The 25,446-nt window shown below is 40.6% G+C and overlaps 1 protein-coding gene across 10 annotated transcripts in view; it reads right to left on the bottom strand.

The window, feature by feature from the left end:
* The window catches only part of LOC113048150 (ankyrin repeat and sterile alpha motif domain-containing protein 1B-like), a 147,169-nt gene that overhangs the window by 50,631 nt on the left and 71,092 nt on the right, over positions 1-25,446 (bottom strand). For all 10 annotated transcript variants that reach the window (XM_026209720.1, XM_026209729.1, XM_026209724.1 and 7 more), the window contains 3 exons: positions 16,921-17,107; positions 1,259-1,902; positions 419-491 (listed from right to left, as the gene is read on the bottom strand). In XM_026209720.1, the coding sequence (XP_026065505.1) occupies positions 419-491; positions 1,259-1,902; positions 16,921-17,107 (904 nt within the window). The remainder of the gene's footprint in view (positions 1-418; positions 492-1,258; positions 1,903-16,920; positions 17,108-25,446) is intronic.

Raw genomic sequence — 25,446 nt, 5'->3', positions numbered from 1 at the left:
ATTTTCACTTTTTATTATTGCTGTCAGAATCTTACTACACTGATCTCCAGTCAATGAGATGTTCCTTTCCCTACCACTGCAAACAGCAAAACTGTCCCAAGATCAATGCTTAGAGATCTAAACTGTCCATCCACTTCCTTTCCCCCTGCTTTCATCATGACTACAGGAAGAGCACAGTGACAAGGGGAGAGCTCACGATAGCCATGGTTACATCTCAAAAAGCTCTCTGTCTATGAGTGGGTCATTGATACTACTGAAGAAAGCCCTCCTGTCTCACTGCACTGCACACTTCACAGCCGTTAGTTAACATTCACATCATGCCATAAACTCCCTATAGTTATGGATCTATGTAAATGTAGTGGGATGACTGACTATATGCAGCAACACCACACACACACACACACACACACACACAAACCTGAGTTATCCTCCGTAACCCCCTCCAACTCTGTGCCAATTCCAGCACCTATGGAGCTCATAATCTTGTCAATCTGTGGAGAGGAAAAGAGAGAGAGAGAGCGGTATTGTGTTTGCATAACAAAAGGCCCTCATCTCGATTTTTATGAACTTACTATATTGCATTTCCCCACAGACTTCTCCCTCATTGCTCTTTTCCCACAAGTCCACTTGCGGTTTTTCTTAAATATCAGTAACTGTGCCCCAAAACCACTTAATTGTTTGCTAAAAGCTGGGACAGGAATGGAAATTTTGGGGGGCGCAATTTATCACAATCAGGTTATGGTTTAATAAGGGATTCATTGTCATGAAAATAAACCGCTAAATACTTTTTTCTTTTGCAAACAATAGCTTCTTATTTCTTATTTTAATCATGATATAGACGTGTTTTTGTTTTTAATTTATCAGTTCACTCAGTAGAATTAGGAAGTCATTATTCAAAGGCACTTCCTCCATTAATTGACTAGTTGCTTGACTTTATATATGCTACATTACCCTGGATAAAAGCTGCCCTAGTGAAAAACAGATCACTGTCAGTGCAAAACAGAAGAGAAAATCGTGTCCCGGGCTTATCATTTAATAAATTAAAGAAACACATTCAAAATCACTTAGCTGCCATGACAACATTGTTGAATAATTAAGGCTTTCCGGCGAAAGGGCATGATTTTGCATCACACATCAAAAACATACACCGAGCACCGAAAGAAAACCTTTCTATTCAGTCAGCTTGGTTACTTCATGTTAAGTGAATTAATTAAGTGGAAATGATTCCGCAATTAGCTGGTAATTAAAATGTTATTACCTCTTCCCACTCTGCCGTAAAGGAAGGGGTTCTCTCTAGTCTGTTGGGGCTGTTTTTACCGGGGCTGTTCTGCCCCCTGGAACTCCACTGCTCCTCCTCGATGGGAGACACGGCCACCAGGTTTGAGTCTGATTTGGAGAAATTTCTGGACAGCTGAAGGTCCAAAACGTTTTTGGGCATGGACCTCATCCTCCCGAGAGTGCAGGCTCTTTCCTCGTAGCCGGAACTGCTGCTTGCTGGGCTAGAGCCGCCCTTGCTTTTGCTCCGGAACTCCCTGTTCCTCACATGGACCCCAGAGGTCTTGTCACCCGATTCGGTGAGCGTAAATGGGCCCTGGTTGACCTGGGTGTGAAAAATCGTCCTGTAGACTATCTGCGGTTTGGCTTCTTTCTGGGTCTTTAGGGCAGATGCCTCGCTGCCTGTGCGAGGGAATGGGGGCGAGTACTCGGGTGCTCTGAGAAAATTCCCGTGCCGGGGCGGAGGCTCAGGAACGCTGAACTTTCGCACTTTGCTGTAGAGCTGGTAAGGGTTGTCAGGGGATTCGCAGGCAGGAGACGAGCCGTGAAGGAGGCCAGCGAACTGCTCGGGAACGTGGCTATTTCTTCTGTCGTCTTGATCTATGCACTCCTTCTGGTGCACTGCCTCTGCAAAGGGAGAAAAAAAAGTGTAGGAATCAGTAAAATTAGATTCTTAAGGCTTCATGCTTTCTCACTCACGTTCTTTCTTTCCTTTCACATAAAAACATAGAACAGACATGAATAACAGTATAAAATTGTGGCGAGTGGGGCGGGGCCGAGAGGCGTGGGAACGAGGAGTGAGGCCAGGTGTAGTGATTGGAGATGAGCTACACCTGAGCCCCACCGCTAGTATCGAGTCCCACGTAGGAGATGGAAGGATATAAAACTGGAGTGACGACCGTGAAGGACGAGAGAGGACCAGGCCTGGGACATTATTTTATGTTTGCTTTTTATTTGTGCGCGTCAGTCGCCGTGAGGGGCTGACGCGCTGTTTTGTATTTATTTGAATATTAAAATGTATTTTGATTGTGCGCCGGTTCCCGCCTCCTTCTTCCCGATGTATATGGAGTTTTATATTATTACAGTGGTGCCGAAACACGGGAGAAGGAGGGACGCACTGCTGCTCGGCCCTCCACCGGCTGGGTGATCTCCTCCGCGGTGCCCGGCGGTGGCACTGGACGGCCCTCGTCGGACGGCACGACACTCCTCCGCCGCCCGGTGGACGGCGACGGCTCCTCCGATTTTGGGCAGCGGCAGGAGTCCCCCGTTCCCTGCCCCTCTGGATTCCGTCACGGAGGCGGCAGGCTCCGGCCCCCTGGCGAACGGCGCCGACTCCTCCGCTCCCTCACGGACGGCAGCCGCCCCTCCATATCGTGGGCGGTCGGCAGCGAGCTCGCCCGTCCCCGGCAACTCGCTCCAGCCCACCGCCTCGAGCGTCCCTGGCGGCACATACCTCGCCTGCTCGAGGGCACCGCGGATTCACCACAGCGGCGAGGGATCTTCAGCAGCGTGTCCCTCCTTCTCCCGGGTTTCGGCACCACTGTAACGATAAAAACTCCATACTCATCGGGAAGAAGGAGGCGGGAACCGGCGCACAATCAATAACATAATTGTAATATTCAAAATAAATACAAAACGGCGCACCAGCCCCTCACGGACGACTGGTGCGCATAAATAAAAAGCAAACACATAAAATAATGTAAATTATGTAAATTATTGTAAAATAATGTAGCTCATCTCCAATCACTACACCTGGCCTCACTCCTCGTTCCCATGCCTCTCGGCCCCGCCCCACTCGCCACAAAAATCATCTCAAATAGTCTCTTTGACTCCCTGGACAGTGTCCCCCTTTACACAAAAAAATATAGTCTCTTGCACTGCCCCATGTAAAGAAGCCCTAGACCATTTCAATAAAGAGTTCTTAAAAGCATCTGTCCTCAGGCAGAGTGTTATTTGTCTGAATGATAGCACAATCATACTTATGTTGTATGACTTGAGGCATCATTTATGTCTGTAGCACAAAATACGCAAGACATGTAATGCACCTAAATTCAACACACCGGCTGTGTGAATACCCTAACATTTAAGTGTGAGAAATAGTAAAATGTCATGTTAATTAGCACACTTTTACCACATTTTCTGAGCTGATTGTGGCATTTCGATTTACAAAATTTAGTATTATATATTTAATTGATATTCCAAAGTGTTTGGGGAAGTGTAGAAATACATGAATGGCAAGATGTTTCTTCTGCAGACGAAAATTACACCGGTCTAACCATAGCTTTAATAATAATAATAATAATAAATGCAAGTAAAATTTGGTCAGATAAACAGACTTTTAGTGTCTTCAACTAAAGAACTGCATGTACACACACACACACACACACACACACACACGTTGGTACATCCAGCTTTGTTCCTTTCCAGACAGTCACACGAGTCGCCTTTTATCTCTGTGCACACAACGCAGAATAATTAACTGAACAGGTCGCTCTGCTACAGGCCAAAATAACCACTGGAATTGAGGAATCTGAAAGGAACACAGAGAAAGCTGCTATTTTTATTTTGCAACAACAAAAAAAGCGTTGATCTTGCATAAAGTTCACAGCGCAAATAAACAAGACTAAATGGAGGACGAGCTAATTCAGCTTTGATGAATAACTAAAACAGCACTCAAAAAGTACTTCTAGTCTCATCTCAACTCCACACATCCTCAGAACAGGCTCTGAATCGGGGGTTTAAAACTCATTAAAGCATGTGCCTGGTAAAGCAACATACTCATGGCATATAATATAAATCACAGCACCACGTTCACATGCATTACATCGCCTCTCATATCTGGTATATCAAGAGAAAAGGCAGTGTCCCATCTGATAAATACGGGTGTGGATGGCGGAAGACATGCAATGCTATAAAGGATTTTGATGTGTACTCTGGAATGGAGTCCAGCAGTCAGATTTAGTGAATGCAAAAAAACAGGATATCAGTCTCTATAACACTCAGAGGGAGACATCAGAGCTCAATGCTCCCCCATAACGTTCTTTCCAAGCGTTGGTGCCGTGTTCCAGGTAACCGATAAAGATCAAATTACACTCCTGCAGGCTAAGGGAGCGCAGAACAGGTTGAGACAACAAGAGATCTCACACACAAACAAAATGAGTTTAAAAAGGGAGAGTTCACCCCTAAAAAATCATGCACTCACCTTCATGTTTTCTAAAGTTTTATGGTCACTTTCATGATGACGTCTGCAAGCTCCAGTTCCATAATAGCATAGAAAAGAGTGACTAGTCCATTTGGAAAATATCTTCTTTTATGTCCCATGGAAGAAAGAAAGTCTTTGGAGCGACATGAGGGTGAGGAAATGCCGACTGAAACAATCCTTTAAAACAAAGTCCCAGATTCGCTTATGAACTCGAAGAGAGAGGATAATGTTGTACAAAAAGGCCCGTGTCAGTTATGATCATCTAGAGCAAAAGGACCGTACGTTAAACGCCATGACGAGTTCATCCACTGACAGAAAGAGGCACAGACAGCATGAGCTATCACAACAGTAGTAAAGGTCGCAGCCATCTCAGACAAAACAGCGGTTGGCATACAAAACACAGAGAGGCCTTGACCGTCAACTGCAAGAAGCCAAATACAAAACACAGTGCAGGAAAAACTCACACTAAGAAGGATCAAAAGAAAAAACAAGGTAGGTTGATTCTATCGGTCTGTCTACAGACATTGAAAACTTCCATGTGCACTCTTAACCACATAATAAAGATGCAAATCAGCCCGCCAAAACAACAATTTGATGCTAACAGTTTCATTAAAACTGATATAGGTCGAATATCAGTGTAAATCGTTAAAAATCAGACAGTATTCGATTCATTTAACATCAAATAAAATATAACAAACAACGGCCTAAATAAAAACATACAGTAAAGTTAAGGAAAAAATGAGTGGGTTCACCAGACTCGCAGCAAGGCAGAAGTGGATAACTATCTGCAGTACAGAAACCACTCAGCACACCTACACAGCCATAATGGAAAGTTCACTTCAGTTTCTGGGAAACAGATCAAATAAAATGCACAGTTTATGGGTAATATGAAGGCATTGAGTGCTCCGAGATCTTTGCCATCACTGAGAGAGATGTGTCAAAAAACTACGAGAGATATCAGGGGAAAGAGATCGGTTTGTGTGTGTGGGTTTTACCGTTTTCTGAGAAAAGGATTTTAATAGAAATAAATAAAAAAAATAAAAACTAGTTTATCTATATAGTAGTCACAACAGTAGTAAGTTGTAGCAGTCAGAACAGGTGAAAATGTGGCCTAGTGGTTAGAGAGTTTGACTCCTAACCCTAGGGTTGTGGGTTTGAGTCTCAGGCCGGCAATACCACAACTGAGGTGCCCTTGAGCAAGGCACCGAACCCCAACTGCTCCCCGGGCACTGCAGCATAAATGGCTGCCCACTGCTCTGGGTGTGTGTTCAAGGCTGTGTGTGTGCACTTTGGATTGAAGTGTATTATAGAATTAAATGAACTGACAAATGAGCAAATGAACTAGACAATGGAATATCATTTATTTTTTAGTGCATCCCCCTTTATAACCTTCTAATATCTGTTGCTTTTTCCATGTTCCTCTTAGGGGTGGGCACTATACAGGTATTATATTTGCATTTTCCTATAACACTGGATACCGTTCTGTATTCATGAATTGGAATTTAGCATTTGGTTTTGTCCAATTTGGTACAATTGACGTGTTCAATTTGAACACAGATGATGATAAAGAGACTAGCATGAACGCTTTTGTCCTCTCTGTGCAATGCCGTACTACACAGGCATTGGTAATCAAATACACAGAGCATCGTAACAGACCAAATTAATAGAGAACAAATGGTCTACTCTAGTGGTTCCCAAATTGGGGGATAGTGTATAGTCAGCACATTATTTTGCAAAATAAACCTCTGCGTAATTTTCCCACTTATCATGCGGCCACTTGACTGGTAAGTAAATAATTGAGCCCAAAATATTAATTGAACATTTGAACATTTCAAGACACGAGCGGAGTGATTTAATAAAAGCAAATTGAACCAAGTGATGTTCTCTGGTCTGGATGTGGCTTCCTAAAATCATGGGCTCAAAGCTCTTGGCCTTCAGAACGGAGAGAGGAAACCGAGAAAGAAAGACCACAGACAGACAGAAAGAAAGCGATCTACTGTAGAAGACTGTGGTGCCATCTGAACTGACCCAAAGGCCAAAGAATCAGAGAGATCTCAGCAGAAGTGCTCAAGTCTTATCTGAGCACAGCAGAGAGTGCATCAAATGCTCACGCAGGGTGAAAAAGACTGATCCGGGGTCAGTGGGAGGAAATCTATCCCTCAGCACAGCGTCTGAACTCTTCCCACATAATTAGATCGCTTGCAGGGTTACTTGTCGTAATTTATAAAGACACATATATGAGAAATTCAAGCTTTGAGGTGAAAACAGTGGGACAGAGTTCATGCCCTGATAAAAACAAATCCATCCTGTTCAATTTGATGTACTGACAACAAAATGAGCACAGAACAGGTGCAAAAAGCAACTTCTCAGGTTTAAAAATATATTTTTTTGCATGAAGAGTGAACATTATGTAACCATTGTAGCATCAGTGCTTTATATACTTTACAGAGCTTTAATCATAAAACTACTATAATCATTTAAATATCATATATGACTAAATATCATCTTACTTACCAAATTAAATGAGGACAGAATTTTGATTTCAGGTGACTAGACCGCTGGGGTGTAAGAGCAGCATTCAGGGGTATTATCAAGATTATTGGCTTATGCTGCTGTATTTCTGAGTCAGTGGTGCGAAGAGCTTCTCCAGAACATGCAGTAAACAGCAGGGAAGAGAACATCAGCCAGAGTGAGTCATATAACAGGAGCTGCAGTGCATGCTGGGCCCACAGCAAAGAGCGAATCTGAACCCCGACAGGAGTTGAATTAAAAAAAGTGGATATTCTTAAAAAAAGTTGTGAATCTCTCCTCCCTCCATTAAACATTTCCATGGAGAACCATCGGCTATGGTTAAAAATATCACATGCTGCAATAAAGCTACAGCACCTACCTCTTTCTTCAAAACCTCTATCGCACTCGTTCTTACCTTAGCAGGACAGCCAGCAGGACTTTCCAGGAGAAGGATCTTGTGAAGAATGAGGCTCCCACCTCTGAGGTCACACTCGCACACATTCGTTTACATGTAGTTTTTCATTCTCAAAGATCTGATAGGGCCACTGTTGCACCACACAACATTCCAGTGATGTGTTTCTGTGCATGCACACTTGCTCATCTGTGCATATACTGTCATGTCTTGTCATGTCACAGCTTTGGAGAGAAACCGAAAGATAAGTATTCTGCACGTACTGTATGTATTTGTGAGCTGATATATGTGAACCTGTGGCTCACTGTGTGTTGAAGTTATCTGTCTATTTAGATTAGTCTGAAATTCAAAATCAGGGTGGGGTTGTAGATGCAGGAGGAAGTAATGGTGGAGAACAGTAGAAAAAGAGCTGATGGGCTGAGCTGCTCACACAAACACACTCCCACACTCTGAGCTGATGGCTGTCTTTTCCAGTGGATTAAAGGCCACATGTTTAATCGCTTGTTAACAAATGTTTACTGCACCGTATTGAACGGCACCCATTTCCTGCCAAAAATAGGGCCAGAGATCCTGCCAGACCTACAGCAGCTCGCAGAGAGAGGAAAATAAAAATGTATCTATACCATTGCTTTTTACATTTAATAAATAAATATACAACTGTAATATTCTAATATTGCAGAGAAAAATCTTCTTGGTGCTTGCTAAAGCAAACATTGATGTTACTATTGCAATACTTAGGGTCTGTTATGATACAGAAAATAAATCAATAATTTCTCTAACTATTTCAAGGAACATAATAGATTTTTTTTAATACATTATTATTGTTATTATTCAGCAAGGATGCAATAAATTGATCAAAAACATAGAAAAAGGTCTATTTCATACAAATACTGTTCTTTTGAGCATTCTATTCATCAAAGAACCTGAAAAAAATGTATCAGTTTCCACAAAAATATTAAGCAGGATTGAAAATAAATGCTTCTTGTGCACAACAAATCAGCATATTAGAATGATTTCTGAAGGATCATGTGACACTGAAGATTGGATTAATGATGCTTGAAATTCAACTTTGCCATCACAGGAATAAATTATGGTACATTTTAAAATATATTCAAATATATTTTAGCAAAATGAAAAATAAATCAAAAATTAACGTGATTATACATTTTTACAATCAATTCAATAATTTTTTTTTTAATGTTTTTACATAATTACGTAATTACGTTTAGGGCCCTATGAAGTGTTTTATTTTTTTCTCACCAAATTTTTTACTGTTACCAAATTCTGTGTTTCAGCATGTTTAATTATTTGAATCCATAAAACATTTTTTTTATCTTAAAGAAGCCTTATGATTTTTCCCCTCTCAAATATTCCGTGTTGTGAATTCAATTTTTTTTTAAAGTTTTGGTTACCAAATGAAGGCAAGACACATTAATTGAATTTTTCTTTTAATTATTGAAAATTAAAGGGTACAATTTGTAAGATATTTGCATTAAATTTTCAAAAAAGCACTAGGCTAGTGTTATATATTTTGTCCAGCTGATTACTAACAATCTCTAGTGTTTTCAACTACTTGTAAATCTGTCTGATTGATGGCCGTCTGCGGTTGAGTAGAAGACAACAAATCCCATCATTCCACGCTCCTTCTTAGCATCATCAAACCACGCGATTGTTATTGTTTTGGTAGTGCGCCCTCCAGTGGCAGGTCCTACAACCTGTAACTTTAAGTAAACTTTTTTGGGCAAACAAAGGGGATTTCCTATGCAAATTCCTATTCAAATTCGAATTCAAAATGAAAATGAACCTTTACAGCTCTGTGTATGTGATATGAGGCTGTTTTAACTCAAACCAAATGGTTAGAAGCTCATGAAAGCTCTCTCAGAGCAGTTCTGGAGATGTTTTTCATACGTTTACATCCTCATTTAGAGATACGTCAGAAGCTGAAATCACAGCGAACATCATGCGCGCTTCAGTATGTGTGTAATAAATGAAACTTCGCATCTGCGCCATTCATTAGAGTCATACAGAACATCGACACTTGCGGCTTAATAGTAACAGATACTAGTCCATGTGTAACTTGTAATGTGTAATGACCTACTTTTGATTAATTTATTCAAAATTTGACAGGTTACATGACATTCCTCGTTAAACTGTGAATTCTGTTTTCATGATCGGATTCCGCGATTCCATCCGCATTTTCCACATCACGGAATTCATAGGGCCCTAAAATTATACCAGCACAATGTATACTCTCACACTTTAACTGCTTCTATCCTTGAACACTTAATAATTATTGTGGCGAGTGGGGCGGGGCCGAGAGGCGTGGGAACGAGGAGTGAGGCCAGGTGTGGTGATTGGAGATGAGCTACACCTGCGCCCCACCGCCAGTATCGAGTCCCACGTAGGAGATGGAAGGATATAAAACTGGAGTGACGACCGTGAAGGACGAGAGAGGACCAGGCCTGGGACATTATTTTATGTTTGCTTTTTATTTGTGCGCGTCAGTCGCCGTGAGGGGCTGACGCGCTGTTTTGTGTTTAATTTTGAATATTAAAATGTTTTTGATTGTGCGCCGGTTCCCGCCTCCTTCTTCCCGATGATTAGGGATTTGTATCGTTACAGTGGTGCCGAAGCCCGGGAGAAGGAGGGACGCGCTGCTGAAGATCCCTCGCCGCTGTGGTGAATCCGCGGTGCCCTCGAGCAGGCGAGGTATGTGCCGCCATGGACGCTCGAGGCGGTGGGCTGGAGCGAGTTAGCGGGGATGGGCTCGCTGCCGACCGCCCACGATATGGAGGGGCGGCTGCCATCCGTGAGGGAGCGGAGGAGTAGGCGCCGTTCGCCAGGGGGCCGGAGCCTGCCGCCTCCGTGACGGAATCCGGAGGGGCAGGGAACGGGGGACTCCTGCCGCTGCCCAAAATCGGAGGAGCCGTCGCCGTCCACCGGGCGGCGGAGGAGTGTCGTGCCGTCCGCCGAGGGCCGTCCAGTGCCACCGCCGGGCACCGCGGAGGAGATCACCCAGCCAGTGGAAGGCCGAGCAGCAGTGCGTCTGGGAACCGGATTTTTTTTTTTTCCTCTCTCCCCTCTCTCGTCCCTGTCGCTCCTCCTTCCATCTCCTTTTCTCTCGCCTCGTCTGTCCTACCCCCAGGTTCCCGCAGGTCCCCGTGAGCGGTCCCCCCCGGAGGGAAGGGGGGGGGGGGGGAGTAGAGCGCAGTCTCGAGGGTACCCCCCGGCCTGTGGGGGGCGATGGGGGTATGTGGCGAGTGGGGCGGGGCCGAGAGGCGTGGGAACGAGGAGTGAGGCCAGGTGTGGTGATTGGAGATGAGCTACACCTGCACCCCACCGCCAGTATCGAGTCCCACGTAGGAGATGGAAGGATATAAAACTGGAGTGACGACCATGAAGGACGAGAGAGGACCAGGCCTGGGACATTATTTTATGTTTGCTTTTTATTTGTGCGCGTCAGTCGCCGTGAGGGCGTGAAATTTAAAAAGTTTTTGATTGTACGCCGGTTCCCGCCTCCTTCTTCCCGATGATTAGGGAGTTTTTATCGTTACAATTATCTAATCAAAATGAAAGAGCGCAAACAGCGCTGAGTCTAGGAGAACTCACAGTTATCACACACACTCCGGATGCGTCACGTTAAACTTAAGCAGTGGTCTAAAACAGTTTATTTATTCTCCAAACGGACACAAGTTTACTTCAAGAGTGAAAAATGAGGCATAGATAAGTTTGAAGTTCAGTTTAAAAAAAAAAAAAAAAGTTTCGATGAAAACAACGATTTGGGTTGAATATATTGTAATTTCATGGAAAACTATGTGAATGGCTCTCTGTGGCATTGCAGGATTCTCTGTCAGCTGCATTTAAATCCGGGTCTGAAGTCTTAGCATGCAGTGTCACGTGTCTAAACAAATAGCTGAACAAAAATGTTGTCAGTGATTTCAACCACTAGAGGCCGCTCTTGCACTGTATAATGAAAACAGACCCTTCTCAGCCACTCCAGCAATGGACGCAACCCGGAAAACAATCAACATTTTTGCCGATAACCGATTGTTCCCGCAATCAACTATCAGTGCCGATTAATCGGTAAAACCGATATATCGGTCGGCCTCTAATGGAAAGGGTAAAACATTCCATAGATTTACATCGAAGGAGGGACATAAGCCATATAGAGAACAGAATATCACAGAGCAGGTGGTCTCTTTTCATTTGGGACAGTGAGTAAAACACAATAGAAATCATATTGTAACCAACCATAAAATCTATCATTATGAAAAGTCATAACATTTCTTTCCTCGGCGTACTGAAGTGTACTTACAATTTGAGGTTTATTCATTTCACAAACACAAGTATGAGCAAAAGTAACAGTGATTCATGCTTTATCAAACATCTCAGCTAAATTTATTTTTTTTTAATAAATTTTTATTTAGCATAAAACTCCAATAGCCCAAACAAAAAAAATTGTTGTGACATTAACATAAATTAGCACAAAAAATGAACTTGTGTAGCCTAAAGACTGTCATAAAGCCAGGCGTGTACGAGCGTGCGAGCGCTACATCAGCAGAGGTAAGTTAGGTTATGTTTGCAGGCAAGGGTTGAGCATCACGTCTGCTACAGTCTTGTTTCATTTTCTGTGGTGTACATCTTTGACTCACTCTCGAAGATATTAAAAGCCACAGAGCAATATCAGACCTGTCAATCACAGAACATTTTAAAGGGCCTGCTGTCTGACGTCTAAATGCACATGGATTCAAATCAGTCCAGTCTAAGTCTATGAGTCTGTCAGTCTCTCAGTTCTCATGGGCACAATATACTATTCAATATACCCTTTCTTATATGGAATTGCCATTTATCTCCCCTATATGCCCACAGGAATCATAAACAATTATGAAATATTGAATTCACTGTAGCTTTCCATTTGTCTCAAACTGCACTGCACATCTCCACGGCAACCAGCATCGACAAGTGCTGTGGGGTCTGAATGCTGTCAGAAGAGTGATGTTCAATTTGTTACATTAGAAACCAGAACTGTTCAGAAGATATGTGTGTGTGTGTGTGCTCATACAGTTGTAACTGCACATACATTCGTTTATGGATGGACAATAAAAATATGATTTTTTTATCTAACCATTCAACACACAGGACTCTGATCTCTGAATCTCTGTGGGTGGCTGAACTACAGGGAACACATTCACACACACAGATCCTCTAATCAAACTCTCTTTAATGGAATGATGGTGTTTAATTATGCCACAGAGCCCCGTTAGCACACTGAGTCATAAAGACGAGTAGAGCGTGTAATAATGCATGCATGAGTGCATGGGCACACACCAGATCACTCCATTAATGCAGTGAACAGCATCAGGTCAGTTTATAGTTCTTGGACATTTGAAGAACTCAACACGGGGAAGAAGAGGACAACAAGACATTCAGGAGAGTCCACCTTTCAATTAAGAGAGACAATCAACTTATACAGGCAACATCTAGCCTTTTTGTAACGTACTATGCTATTTTTGTCATAAAGTAATTGACGTATAGTGGGAAAATATCAACAGAGTGGGGACTAAAAGTTTGAGCGCACACTGAAACAGAGAAATGTACTGTGGACAAAGTTTAATGTTTTGGGTACAAAATAAAAAAACAAATACATTTTTAAAAGTTGACCAAATACAGAATATTTAAGATTTGACACTATTTATATCACCAATCAAATGTCCACAGTCCATTACCGTTTGAAAGTTTTGGGTTGGTAAAACTTTGATTTTATGAGTCATTTATGAAGTTTCTTACACTCTATCGAAAAATAAAAAACAGTGATATTGTGAAATATTAAATTAACTCTATATATTTTAATATGTTTTATAATTAAATTTATTATGGTGATGGAAAATCTGAGTTTTCAGCAGCCATTACTCCAGTCTCCAGTATCATATAAACCTTCAGAAAAGAAGAAAGATGTTGAACACATTTTTGCTGCTTAATATTTTTGTGGAATCTCTGGTAATGTTTTTTTCAAGATTGTTTTAAATAACAAAATTTATTGAGCAATTTATGTTAACAATGTAAAAGTCTTTACTGACACTACTGATTAATTTAATGCAAAAGTAAGGTACGGTGGTGTAATTAAATATGTAACCGTCAAATACATTCAGTAATATATACATAAGAGACCCTGCAATTCATGATTTTTTAGTTCAAATATTTTATTGTAACTCAATTTCTTCTGATAATAACTTTTACGATTGGAAATTCTTATAAAAAAAATGTAAACATACATTTTGTAAAAAGCACACTCAGATTATTGAATTGTAAATTTTGACAACAGTTTAAGCATTTTTATTCTTTCTCCATTCAAGTAAATAAGAACAGTGCTTTTTTGTCTGGAGATAGCTGCTCAAGGGCGTTACCAAGATGCCCATAAACTGGACTGATGCTGCCATTTAGTGAAGTCAGAATGGCTGTATTTACTGGTTGAATGCACTAGAACGCCACCACAATGTTGTAATTGCCAGTGGGAAACCCAGTATTTTCTTTGAACCTTCTTTCTGAGTTGGGCCAGTCATTTAAAGAATCATCATGGAAGCTACTGTAATTGTTACTGTATCATAAGTTTTAAATAATTTAGTAGTTTGTTCTTATTCATTCAGTCCTTCCACAATCTGCAAATATAAACTAAAAAGAAAGCAGCGGTCTTAAAATTGCAAAATGCTTCAATTGTATTCCAATAAAACAAGAAATTATGATTTCCAAAGTTATAGATAGAAGCTTATGATGAAAATCAAATATTAAGCATGAACAACAAACCAAATGAAATATTCTGATGAAATCGCTGGTTAACTTTTCAGTTGAGTGGGGGTTAAGGATGCTGGTTATCATGCCTGGGACCAAAAAACAAACAACTTGACTGTATCTCAGAGCTGAAAGGCCTATATGCATCGCAGTGCTGCAATCTCACTCATCTCTCTCCACAGTTACAAAACACCACATCAAAAGCGTTTGCACCAAGCGCAGCTGGATAAAAATACACCACCTTTGGTAACCCAAAGCGATGAGAACTTGTCTTCTCCGCACTCTCATCATGCCTCTATCTCTCCATCTCTCTCGCACCTACTGTAGGGAAACGGCAGAACTTCATTTCATCACCTAGGCACAGCATCAAAGGAACTACAATGCGCTCACTCAACTCTAGTTGCCAAGGCAACAATACAATGGACCTTATAAAGCTAATAAATAGATAGGAGGAGGAGGAAGATGAGGGGAAAAAAAGAAGATGGGGTGAACGAAAGCATGAAAATGCGAGATCTATTCCTGGAGCTGCAGAGAGAGGACTTCAATGCCTTTTACTGTGATTTCGACTCTGATCTGCAGCTTCAATCAGAACAGCGCTTCGGATTCATGTCTTTTGCCTCCCAGAGGAGATGCTAACATGCGATTACAGTGATGGCCCCTTTTTTGTCTTCGTATGCCAGCAGAATTAAATTAAAAGTACTATCAACCAAACGTACCGTGAGATCTCAATGCTGATAACCCAAAAATCTGCTTTTATTGCAGGGAATAAAGCAAAGAACCTAAGAACTTCATGCAACCAGATGAAACAAGCTCAAAAATCCCATGAAACGCCACCATTACAAAGTCCTGCAACGGTGGGACACAGGACACGTTTATTAGGGCAGACCGTCAGGGAGTCGGCATCAAAGAGAAGAGTAGAGGACCCCTCCATCTGAAAAGCCCCCTGTTAGACTGGAGAGGCCCTTTTCACAGTGGAGACCCTGCAAAAAGAGATACAAACTCCCCTGTAGTTCCAAAAGGGTTTTGTATGCTGCAGCGATATTTCCTTTGCTATCTATCACCGTTTGCCTTTCTTAAGAGATCGCTTGTCTTGTACAGAGGGAATGGCGGGTAATGTGGCCAGGGAGAGCTTTATGACTCACAGGGCAAATGAGGCTTTGGTTAAAGGGTTGCCAGGTCCTCCTGCCACACATGCACAGGCTGGGAGGATTTCAGGAGCGACACAGATGAAGGTAATGACACCCGCTGGGATCTATACAAGTGACAGAGTTTAATAAATGGTAGAAAAGTTTGACAGCTTAGCCCGACAGCAAAATTCTAAATTAACTTTTTAACACTCCTGTTATTGGGCAGTGAATTTACCAGCCATAAAAATAATTCCTATCAGCTTTATTTAGTCAATTCTACATTATAATAAACATATACAATATACAATAAACTATATACTGTTTATATTCCTGTAATAAATGAATTATTAGTTAATACATTTTCCCTTGCATGTACTGTATGACAAATAGTGCAAGTAATGGTGTCACTCACTGCAGAGATGAGTCAGTCTCCATCTTTGCGTGAAACTGTCTCAAAAACATCAAGACACATCATTACTTTGTTTCTCAAAATAATTTCTATAATGGGAGTAATTTCACATCTGGGGGAAAAATAAATCTAAAAGTTGCCTTTTGGTATATTTACTCAGCCACTACTTTAACAAGTGGTGGCTGTTCATTTTGGATGCTGCCTGACTGAATGTGGAAGTAAAAAAAAGGGTCAAAAATGCACTTAACAGGTAAATATTGCAACATCCCCTTCTGTAACCAACCGTATCCAAACTAAAAACAGCAAACTTGGCAAAAGTGAGCAAGCAGTAACTCTTATAATTAGATACTCTCTCCTTCCTCCCTATTTATCCTTATTTTCTCTGAACACATGCGTCAGGGGATCAGGATGCCAGACAAGCATGTGCAGCAGCATTAGTCGAAACCAACGGACTGTGAAGTACACCAGCGTCACCATGGCTACCCCTCCTCAGTACCAGGAATGACATCGCCATGGAAACAGCATCGGCTGCCCACTCGGCCAGCAGTGCTGTAGGTGGATGCTGAGGAAATGACAGGCAGAAAGCGGCGGCCGAAACCACCCATGCCAAAACACTGACGTCTGCTGAGATGGTGCGCTTGCACTAGGCTTTGTGCAGAACATCCCTGCATTGCTCTCTGAGTGCAGCATTTTTACCAACAATTCAGACCAAGGACATTCCCACGTGCTCCGATGCCCGCTGCCAGTTTCTTACAGTGGCACTTTAAAATACTGTACAAGCCATTAAAAGGTGGTTTGATGAGTAATTTAGTCACACTTTTACAGTAGTGTCGCTCAAAGCAGTGGGAATTACTCTGTTGTTGGCACAAGCACAAGAGGCCTACTGCTGAAAATTAACATGTCTGAATAAAAGACATAAAGGGGGTCGGTTTTTTTTTTATCTAGTGTGTGACCTCATTGGCTGAAATGCCTATAAAAAACCGCATCCCTGTAAACAGTAAGCAAATCTGTCCCAAAGCTCCCATTATTTGTCCACTCAGACACTAGACACCTTTACACCTCCATGTTCTCACTGCATGTCAGCAGTTTTCTCAAGTCGTGTCTTTTTTTATTTGTCGTAGGGGATTATATTAGAGAAATCTTGTCCTCTAGACCAGCAAGAGGGAATAAAATGCTAAAATAAAAAGGACAGTCGTACCAGTGAGGCCGTAGTCTTCGACCGATCCGACGGAGCAGTTGGCGGGGCTGATGGGGGGGCTGGCGGGGGGGCTGGTGCTGAAGCTGGCGTAGCCGAGTGATGAACTGACCTCTGAAGGCTGACCGCTGTGGTTCTGGAGGGGTTTCTGGACATCCTGGGAGGAGGACAATGAGGTCCGTTGCTTAGGCTATGACAGGAAAGAGTGTAATGTTAGCATCAGTCACTTGAAGAGGAGACTTTTATACGCCTTTTTTATATTACCCAAGATAATATAGTCTCCTGCAACAGACCCTTAAGTAATTCTGTCTAAATTATAATATAGAATTTACCCTTCAATATAATTGTTAGGGATGCACAGATCATGATTTTTCATGGCTGATTCCGATAACGATGTTTTACAAGCAAACTGGCCGATTCCGATACTGATTTCAATTTTTTTTTCTTTAAGCAACAAACAAAAAAGAGGGAAATTATGCATAAACAAGAGGTTTATTTGGTATTTAATAGGCTAAACTGGCTTTTGGCTATTGAAAACAGTAACCGTAACCATCTGAAATTAACGGCAGTAACTGCACAGTAAGCAGGCTACATTCAATACAAACATAGATGGTACAGACATCAGCATTTAGCTTTTGTTTTTGAATTGGGTTGAAACTACATAGAACTGGCCTTAATGAAAACATTAACTGTAACCATGTGAAATTAAAGGCAACAACTGCATAGTTCTGCAATGCAAACAACACAATCAACAAGAGGTTTCTTAATCAGCATTCAGTATTTGTTTTAGCTTTTAAATTTGCTATCTGTGCCTCAGACATGTAGCTCAGCACTTCCAGTGCCGAACGGCTGCCCGTGTCCTGCATACAGATTTCAAAATGTTTCCAAACAAATTACACGATAGCGAATGATTACAATGTAGTCTGTGCACGCGGGCGCACTTCCGGAAAAATCGGGCCCAAAAAGATCAAAAACTGTCCGATTGCTGATCGTGTATTTTAAGCAAAAACTGTCCGGTTCCGATTCATGGCCGGTCAACCGGTGCATCCCTAATAATTATGGTTTTATTTATTAAAATATTTTTTTATTATTCCTTTATTTTTATTTCTTTATTTGCCAAAAATGAATTTACATAAAATACTTCACTGTAACACCAACCCATGGTGTCCATGCTAAACTCACTGCAACATTACATAAATGAGGTGGATTTGTTGTCAGGGTGTTGCTACACAGCGGTTAAGGTGTTCTGTTTGGTTGTTAGCATTTTGCTGTACACATGCTAGCTGTAGATAGATCAATAGAGGCTGCCTCCACTAACAATCTCAGCAGACATCCCGACAAGAATCAAATGCACTACACAATGGAGTTGGTCTGCAGGAGAGAAGGAAGTTTGGAAAAAGCCTGCAAGTAGGAGGTGGAATGGACGTGCGATACATATTGCTCAGTGAGAGGGAGAGACAGAGCGAGACAGGGAGAGAAAACAACAAAAAGAGATGACTATGTGCAGAGTCAAGCACTTGTATAACCATAGATAGCCTTACTTAAGCATCAGCTTCACTTTCTTTTGCATCACAGGTGTTCAAAATGCCAAATTAATTAATTTGCATGAGAAAAATGTCTCTGATTTAAGTGACTAAATTTCAAACGCACTTGGCAGAAACCTGGCACTACTTGAAAACACTGATGAAAAAACAAATCTGAGAGAAACTGAAAAATTGTTTTGGAAAAAGAGCAAACAAGATTGAAGTAAAAAGAGCTATAAAAGCAGCTATAATCATGGTCTATACTATAGACAAACCAAAAGCTCTACAAAACATGCTTCATCCAGGGTCATATAATGTGATTTCAGTTTTTCCTTTCTCTTTGGAGTGTTACAAGCTCTTGGTACATGAAGAAGATCTGTAAAGATTAAAGACTAAAGTCTCAAATCCAAAGAGATATTCTTTATCAAAGTTAAGACTCTGCCACGCCATCCTAAAATGGCACGTTCAAACACGCCCCCCACATTTCTAGGTCACTATGTGGAAATAAATGTTCACGCAAAGAAAGAAGGTGTGGTTTCAGTAACCGCAGTTAGTGTTGAAGCAGCGGGGTCAGGGAGATGCTGTGTGTATCTAGGCAAAAGCAAAGGAACTTTATTTGGTCTTCTGAAAGTAGATGCAAGAAGATCTTTAAGATTCCTTACAACAGAACAGCAACACATTTTATGGATGATCGTTTCATGAACCTAGGAGAGGAGGTAATTCTGACTTTGCTACGACAATCTGGCTCTTCTGAATCAGCTACTGTAAGTACGTTTTATTATTAGTTTAATTATTTGCTATTGAATGTTCAAATGCAGAGTTCGGGCAATCACAATGCACTGGGTAAGTTGGCCAATCAGAGCAGACTACGCTTGTCGAAAGGAGGGACTTGATGCGTTTGAGAGAGGCGGGGCATAGAGGACCTACAATAAACATACAGTATTTGAAAAATAATGTATTTTTTGAACATTATAGCATGTCAACATATTCTGTTACACCAAATACACAAAATAATTATCTTTAAAAAAGCATCATATGACCACTTTAAATCAAGTTTCCTTCTTCTGTCTATGTCTAATAAAGCACAATATGACAGCTGCTTAACTTCTTACTGTCTTCGGCCACATTATATTTCATCACCTCCTTGACAGCTGTTTCTATCACCTGTTCACAACACAGTGCTCAAACTAGCTTTTGATTTTTATTCTTCCTTTATTCTCACATGTGTGGTTAAATATTTGGATATGTGGAAGAAAAATATATTTTGGGAGAACATGTCCTGTTTGTTAATATACAAAATGGATATAATATGCAAGTCCAAGTTTCTTAACACCCTATTATACATAATTTCTTCTTTGATTATGTTTTATATTTGATTCTGCAAATATATATATATATATATATATATTTTTTTTTTTTGCATTTTCTGCCTCTGCTTATATTTTTATATTTCAATTTGTGTAACGATTTCTAACTATGTTCTCTATTCATTTTGTATTATTCACTTGGTTTGATTCCTCTGTTTGTATTTGCTTATTTTATGCAAGGTGACTTTTTTATTATTTACTATTATTATTGCTAATATTATTAATACTAATATTATTACTACTACTAGTAGTAGTAGTGTTAGCTTACTATTGATTGGCTGCAGTTTTAACGCCATGCCAGCTTACTTAGCTTTTTGATGTTGAAATAAATATTGAGGTTGACTCCGTTTAAAAAAAAAATATTTAAGAGTAATATAATTCTCTTAGAGCGCTTACATCAGAACAGTTTAATAAAATATGTTTAAAAGATACTGGACTCTAGCAAGAAGAGCACATTGATGGATCTTAATTTCATATCAAGAACTTGTGTGTGATTCCTATTCAGCATTGTCTATATATCCGATCCCGGCGATTATTGAAAATAGAAATGCTATTATTATTATTATAATATCAAGCAGATATTTATCTTGTTTTTGATTTCATGTATACTCACCATTACAATACTGCTGTTTTTCAATGTCATCTGAATGACTTTTCAAAAACTCTGCAGCACATAATTGCCATTTTCTGTTGGAAAAGCTAATGTTTGTATTTGACTATGCACATCTGCCACAGTTTTGGCTGAATCTGCAAATTCAGGCAGATTTCATTTTCTTGTCAAACACACCTTGTGTCAGGAACCTCTGCTAATGAACCTGTTACTCACATACGCACACTTGCAGTCTCACACCATGAACTCCTCCTAATGAGTCTGTCATGGCTGACTGTAGTTAAATTACAAAAACAAAACAAGCCTGTTTGTCAAACACACCCACTGTCTCCTCTAATAATGTTGTACAGAAGTCTCACACATACACACACACACTCTGTCACAGACTCACCCAGTGTGTTTTTCCCCGGGGTGAAGATCAGAGAGAATGAACAGGATGCACACCTGCTTTACTTACACGTGCACGTGTGTGGCTGTATGGTTGATTACGTTTGCCCATTTTTCAGAGAGCGAGAGGAGAGAAATTGTGAGCTCATTTATGGATGGTAATTATGAGAATTATTCCGTGGGCTCTGGGATCGCAGGGCAATAAATGCTACTAATGTCACATGATTGTTTCACCTTCCAGTGGGGCATTCAGCACATTCAGGAATTAAATTCTGTCAATGCATATGCAGATCACATTCACCTCAAATTTCTAAGCAATACTTTATAATTATGGAGAAATCATTCAGCGCTGATTTTATATGCTCAACTGGTTCAGGAAATACTGTCACACTGAGAGAAAACGTGTTGATCTAGAAGGATCTCAGGATGAATTTCATGACACATAAGAACGTGTTCAGATCAAATTCTCATTACCATGATGCGTAACACTCTCATAATGCTTTTTCATATTACAGTAGTGCAGTGGTTGTCATTAAGGAAGCAAACCTAAAATTATTCAAATATATTAATGAAAATCTAACCTAATTAATCAACATGGACACACAGAATCAGAATCTTGAAAGCTCTGGAATAACAAAATGAAATAATTTGGTTGATCCAATCAGAAGCTTTCACTTTTATAGTGAGAAAGCCATCACACTAGTGTGGATGTGAATTTGAAAACGTTGAAGGCTGGTAATATTACTGAGTGCCGGAAGCAGTTTATTCCTGAACAAGGTGCTGAACAACCTTGATGTGTAAAGCAACACTATCAACATTCCTCTTGCTCGCCCTCAATCTCACATAAACACACGCACACTTAACACACACACCCTCACTCACTTCAAAACAACTCTCGTTTCCATGAGAACGGAGGCAAAGCTGCAAGAACAGGAGCACCGCAATAACAACAACATTATCAAATATAGAGCTCCTGTTTCTAAAAAAAGACAGCAGGAACACACTCGGCAAAGGGGGAGGGGCTGCATTTTATTACTAAATAAGACGCCTTAAAGCACAAATCAAACCGACTGCAATGTATTACAACACCTTTTATTGTTAAATGATCCTTAAACCAGCAACACCAGAAGAAATCATTGGAAATTAACACAACAGTTCTACCAAAAATAAAATTTCTGTCACCATTTACCTCAGTACTCGATAATGTACAACAGGATGTTCGTACTGCTAATTCTGATACAACATATATAAATATTAATTTCTAAAATTCATGTACTGAAAAGAGCAGCATGAACATTCTGGTAAATTTCTTCATGGAAAGAAGTAAAATAAAATCATTTGGAGAGCATTATTATTTTCAAAGGAAATAAAAAGAGGGCAAGACATTAACTAACATATTCAAAAAAAAAAAAAAATGTTTAAGAAAAGGTAAGGGGAGTTATGGTGCTTCACGCTGGGTTTGTTCGTATCACACAAGAAGCACTACATGATATTAGCATCATTAGCATGACAAACTCAAAACTCAAGGGGCAGAGGGCATGGAATATTCAATCTGCATCATTTAGCTTGTCACCATTTCAGCAGTGGTGATACAGTTTAATCGCCAAAGGGGTTCTCAACATCCAGCTGGGGCATGCAATTATCTTTTATTCCTGAATTGAATTGTAATGTAGAAATGTAGAATGTGTTATGACCATAGGGGTTTGAGAGCCTATGGGAAGATTTCACCAGAAGACACACAGCACAAGGCCACTGACGAGTGTGTGTGGGATGCACTTTTAGCTCACTCACAGTGCAAACACACACATTTGATCACACTGCCAATTAAACAAGTCTTAATTTAAACTCTTTAAGTACACACCCACGAACACTTGAAAGGTTGATGAAAGGCAGAAAAGGACACATGATGATGTCATGACCCTCTCCAACCATCCACTCCAATGGCAGCAAGTTGGTTGCTTTAACAGCTCTTCTAACACACAATTTTAATTTCACAACGGTTGTGAGGGAGAACTAGCAGGTCGGGGGCTGTACGAGTCCTCTGTACTGTGTGAATTCAGCCCAGTTCACATAAAGAGGCATTTTGACAACTTTGAGTATCTCACTTTCTCATCAGAGGCTGATATGCTCTCTTCTAAAAGACTGATGTCTTCTATGCTGCATTCGTTTTTTGCAGTAATGTCTGTTATTAAAATAGACAAAAGCTATGGAGACACTCATTATGAACATGAACGCTAAATGCACCCTGAACTTCTTTTAGCTCAGAGACATGATCTTGCATAATTGAGTGTGCATAATTTTTCTACAACTGAATACAATTGTTTCATAGACTAACAAAACTACTGCAGAATCTGTATATAAATAATAAATAGACAGACAGATATATTTTTTGGTCACACTTTATTTTAGGGTCCAATTCTCACTATTAACTAACCATTAACTATGACTTTTGCCTCAATTAACTCCTTATTTGCTGCTTATTAATAGTTTATAAGGTAGTTGTTAAGTTTAGGGTATTGGGTAGGATTATGGATGTCATGCATTATATTTATTTTATAAGCACTAATAAACAGCCAATATGTTAATAATAGACATGCTAATAAGCAACTACTTATTAGTGTGAATGGGACCCTATACTAAAGTGTTACCGATTTTTTTGTGCATCAAACACTAAAGGGCAAAAAGATTATCAGAACCACTTACAGCTAAATTAATCACAGTTTGGCTTCAACACTGATAAACTGTCCCAGATACACACAACCTAAAGCATCTAAAGATCTGTACAAATGAACCGGTTAAAAACAGATAAAGGGGCCTATCATACACCTGGCGCAAACCCGCGTTTTTTATATAGCAAATGCATTTGCACCCATTTGTGCGCCCATGGACGCGCTGGTTTAAAAACGAGGTGTGTTCAGGCACACGACGGGGAAGTCGTGGCCTAATGGTTAGAGGGTTGGACTCCCAATCGAAGGGTTGTGGGTTCTAGTCTCGGGCCGGACGGAATTGTGGGTGGGGGGAGTGCATGTACAGTTCTCTCTCCACCTTCAATACCACGACTTAGGTGCCCTTGAGCAAGGCATCGAACCCCCAACTGCTCCCCGGGCGCCGCAGCATAAATGGCTGCCCACTGCTCCGGGTGTGTGCTCACAGTGTGTGTGTGTGTTCACTGCTCTGTGTGTGTGCATTTCGGATGGGTTAAATGCAGAGCACAAATTCTGAGTATGGGTCACCATACTTGGCTGAATGTCACTTCACTTCACTTCACTTCACTTGTTAGCGTGTTGCTATTTCGAGGAACTGAAAATAGACGCAATAGTAGAACATGCACCTTTGGATGGGTTCACAACACGCGTTTACTTTGCTTATTACACACAGGGATGCACAGCAGCACACAAACATTTTAAAATATGAAACGATAAAAGGTTAACATTTTAAAGATTATTATTGTGTAGGCTACATTAATAGACAATTGCCTACATGTCTACACGGCCATTGCATACATCAGAATTAGGCTACCTATTTGCTCGCGCACGAGCAGCTCCGTTTCGTCTCTGGAGACACGTTCTTTCTTTGCGCTTACAATTTGTGTATATAGCAAATTGACCATGGCACGAGTGCAACTACCTCTTAAAGGGAATGAGAGATGACACTCTGATTGGTTTATTGTACGTTACACCCAAAAAACACCCATTACTTATTACGAGAATAGGTACAACCTGTTTATACCATGCACATGAGCATGTTGAACATTTTCCCGTTGTTAAACTAGCATCCTGAGTATACCTGTGTCGTGCACTTTAGACCATGTGCTTAGATCGTTAAAATAGGGTCCAAAGAAGATAAAGAAAAGGGACTTCTAAAGGTCATTTAGCAGTATATTTTCAGGTTTGTTGATCTGAATATCAGAGATATTTGCTCAGTTGCGACAGATTTACATTTTATTACTCTTTGCCAAGCAACCTGAATGTGAAAGCACACACTTAAGAATAAGTGTGTGTGTGTGTGTGTGTGTGTGTGTGTGTGTGTGTGTGTGTGTGCGCTCTTGTTTTTGTGACATATCAGGACACAACTCTGTATAATGACATGGGTATGACACAGGTATCACAAGGTGAGGGTGACTTATGAGGACATAACCCATGTCCCCATTTTTCAAAACGCTTATAAATCATACAGAATGAGTTTTTTTCAGAAACTAAAAATGCACAAAGTTTCCTGTGAGGGTTACGGTTAGGTGTAGGGCGATAGAATATACAGTTTGTACAGTATAAAAACCATTACGCAAATCGGATGTCCCCACTTCTCACAAAAACAAACATGTGCGTGTGTGTTTGTGTGTACACATCTGATTTAGGAACAAGAGGATTTTCTGTCCCCACTACAGCTCAAGAGCTCCTACTGTCCACATTCATGCACACAAAAGAACACTGTGTAATTCTACTTTTCAACAAAGGCTAATTACATTTTTTTTAATTGAATCACACATTGTCCTCTGCAAGGCAGTTGCAGAACAGGAATCAATTCTTGACCAGAAAGCCATCTTAAACAGAGATTAAATCAGGTAAAACCATTGTTGTAGTGTCCAAAAACACATTTTCAAATGATACGCTACAGCTCTGCTCCAAGGCCTCCTGTAGTCAGC

The sequence above is a fragment of the Carassius auratus genome, chromosome 29, assembly GCF_003368295.1.
Source record: "Carassius auratus strain Wakin chromosome 29, ASM336829v1, whole genome shotgun sequence".
In the NCBI taxonomy this organism is placed as follows: Eukaryota; Metazoa; Chordata; class Actinopteri; order Cypriniformes; family Cyprinidae; genus Carassius; species Carassius auratus.
Note: the sequence above shows the minus strand (reverse complement) of the source record. Positions and strands in the feature narration are given on the sequence as shown.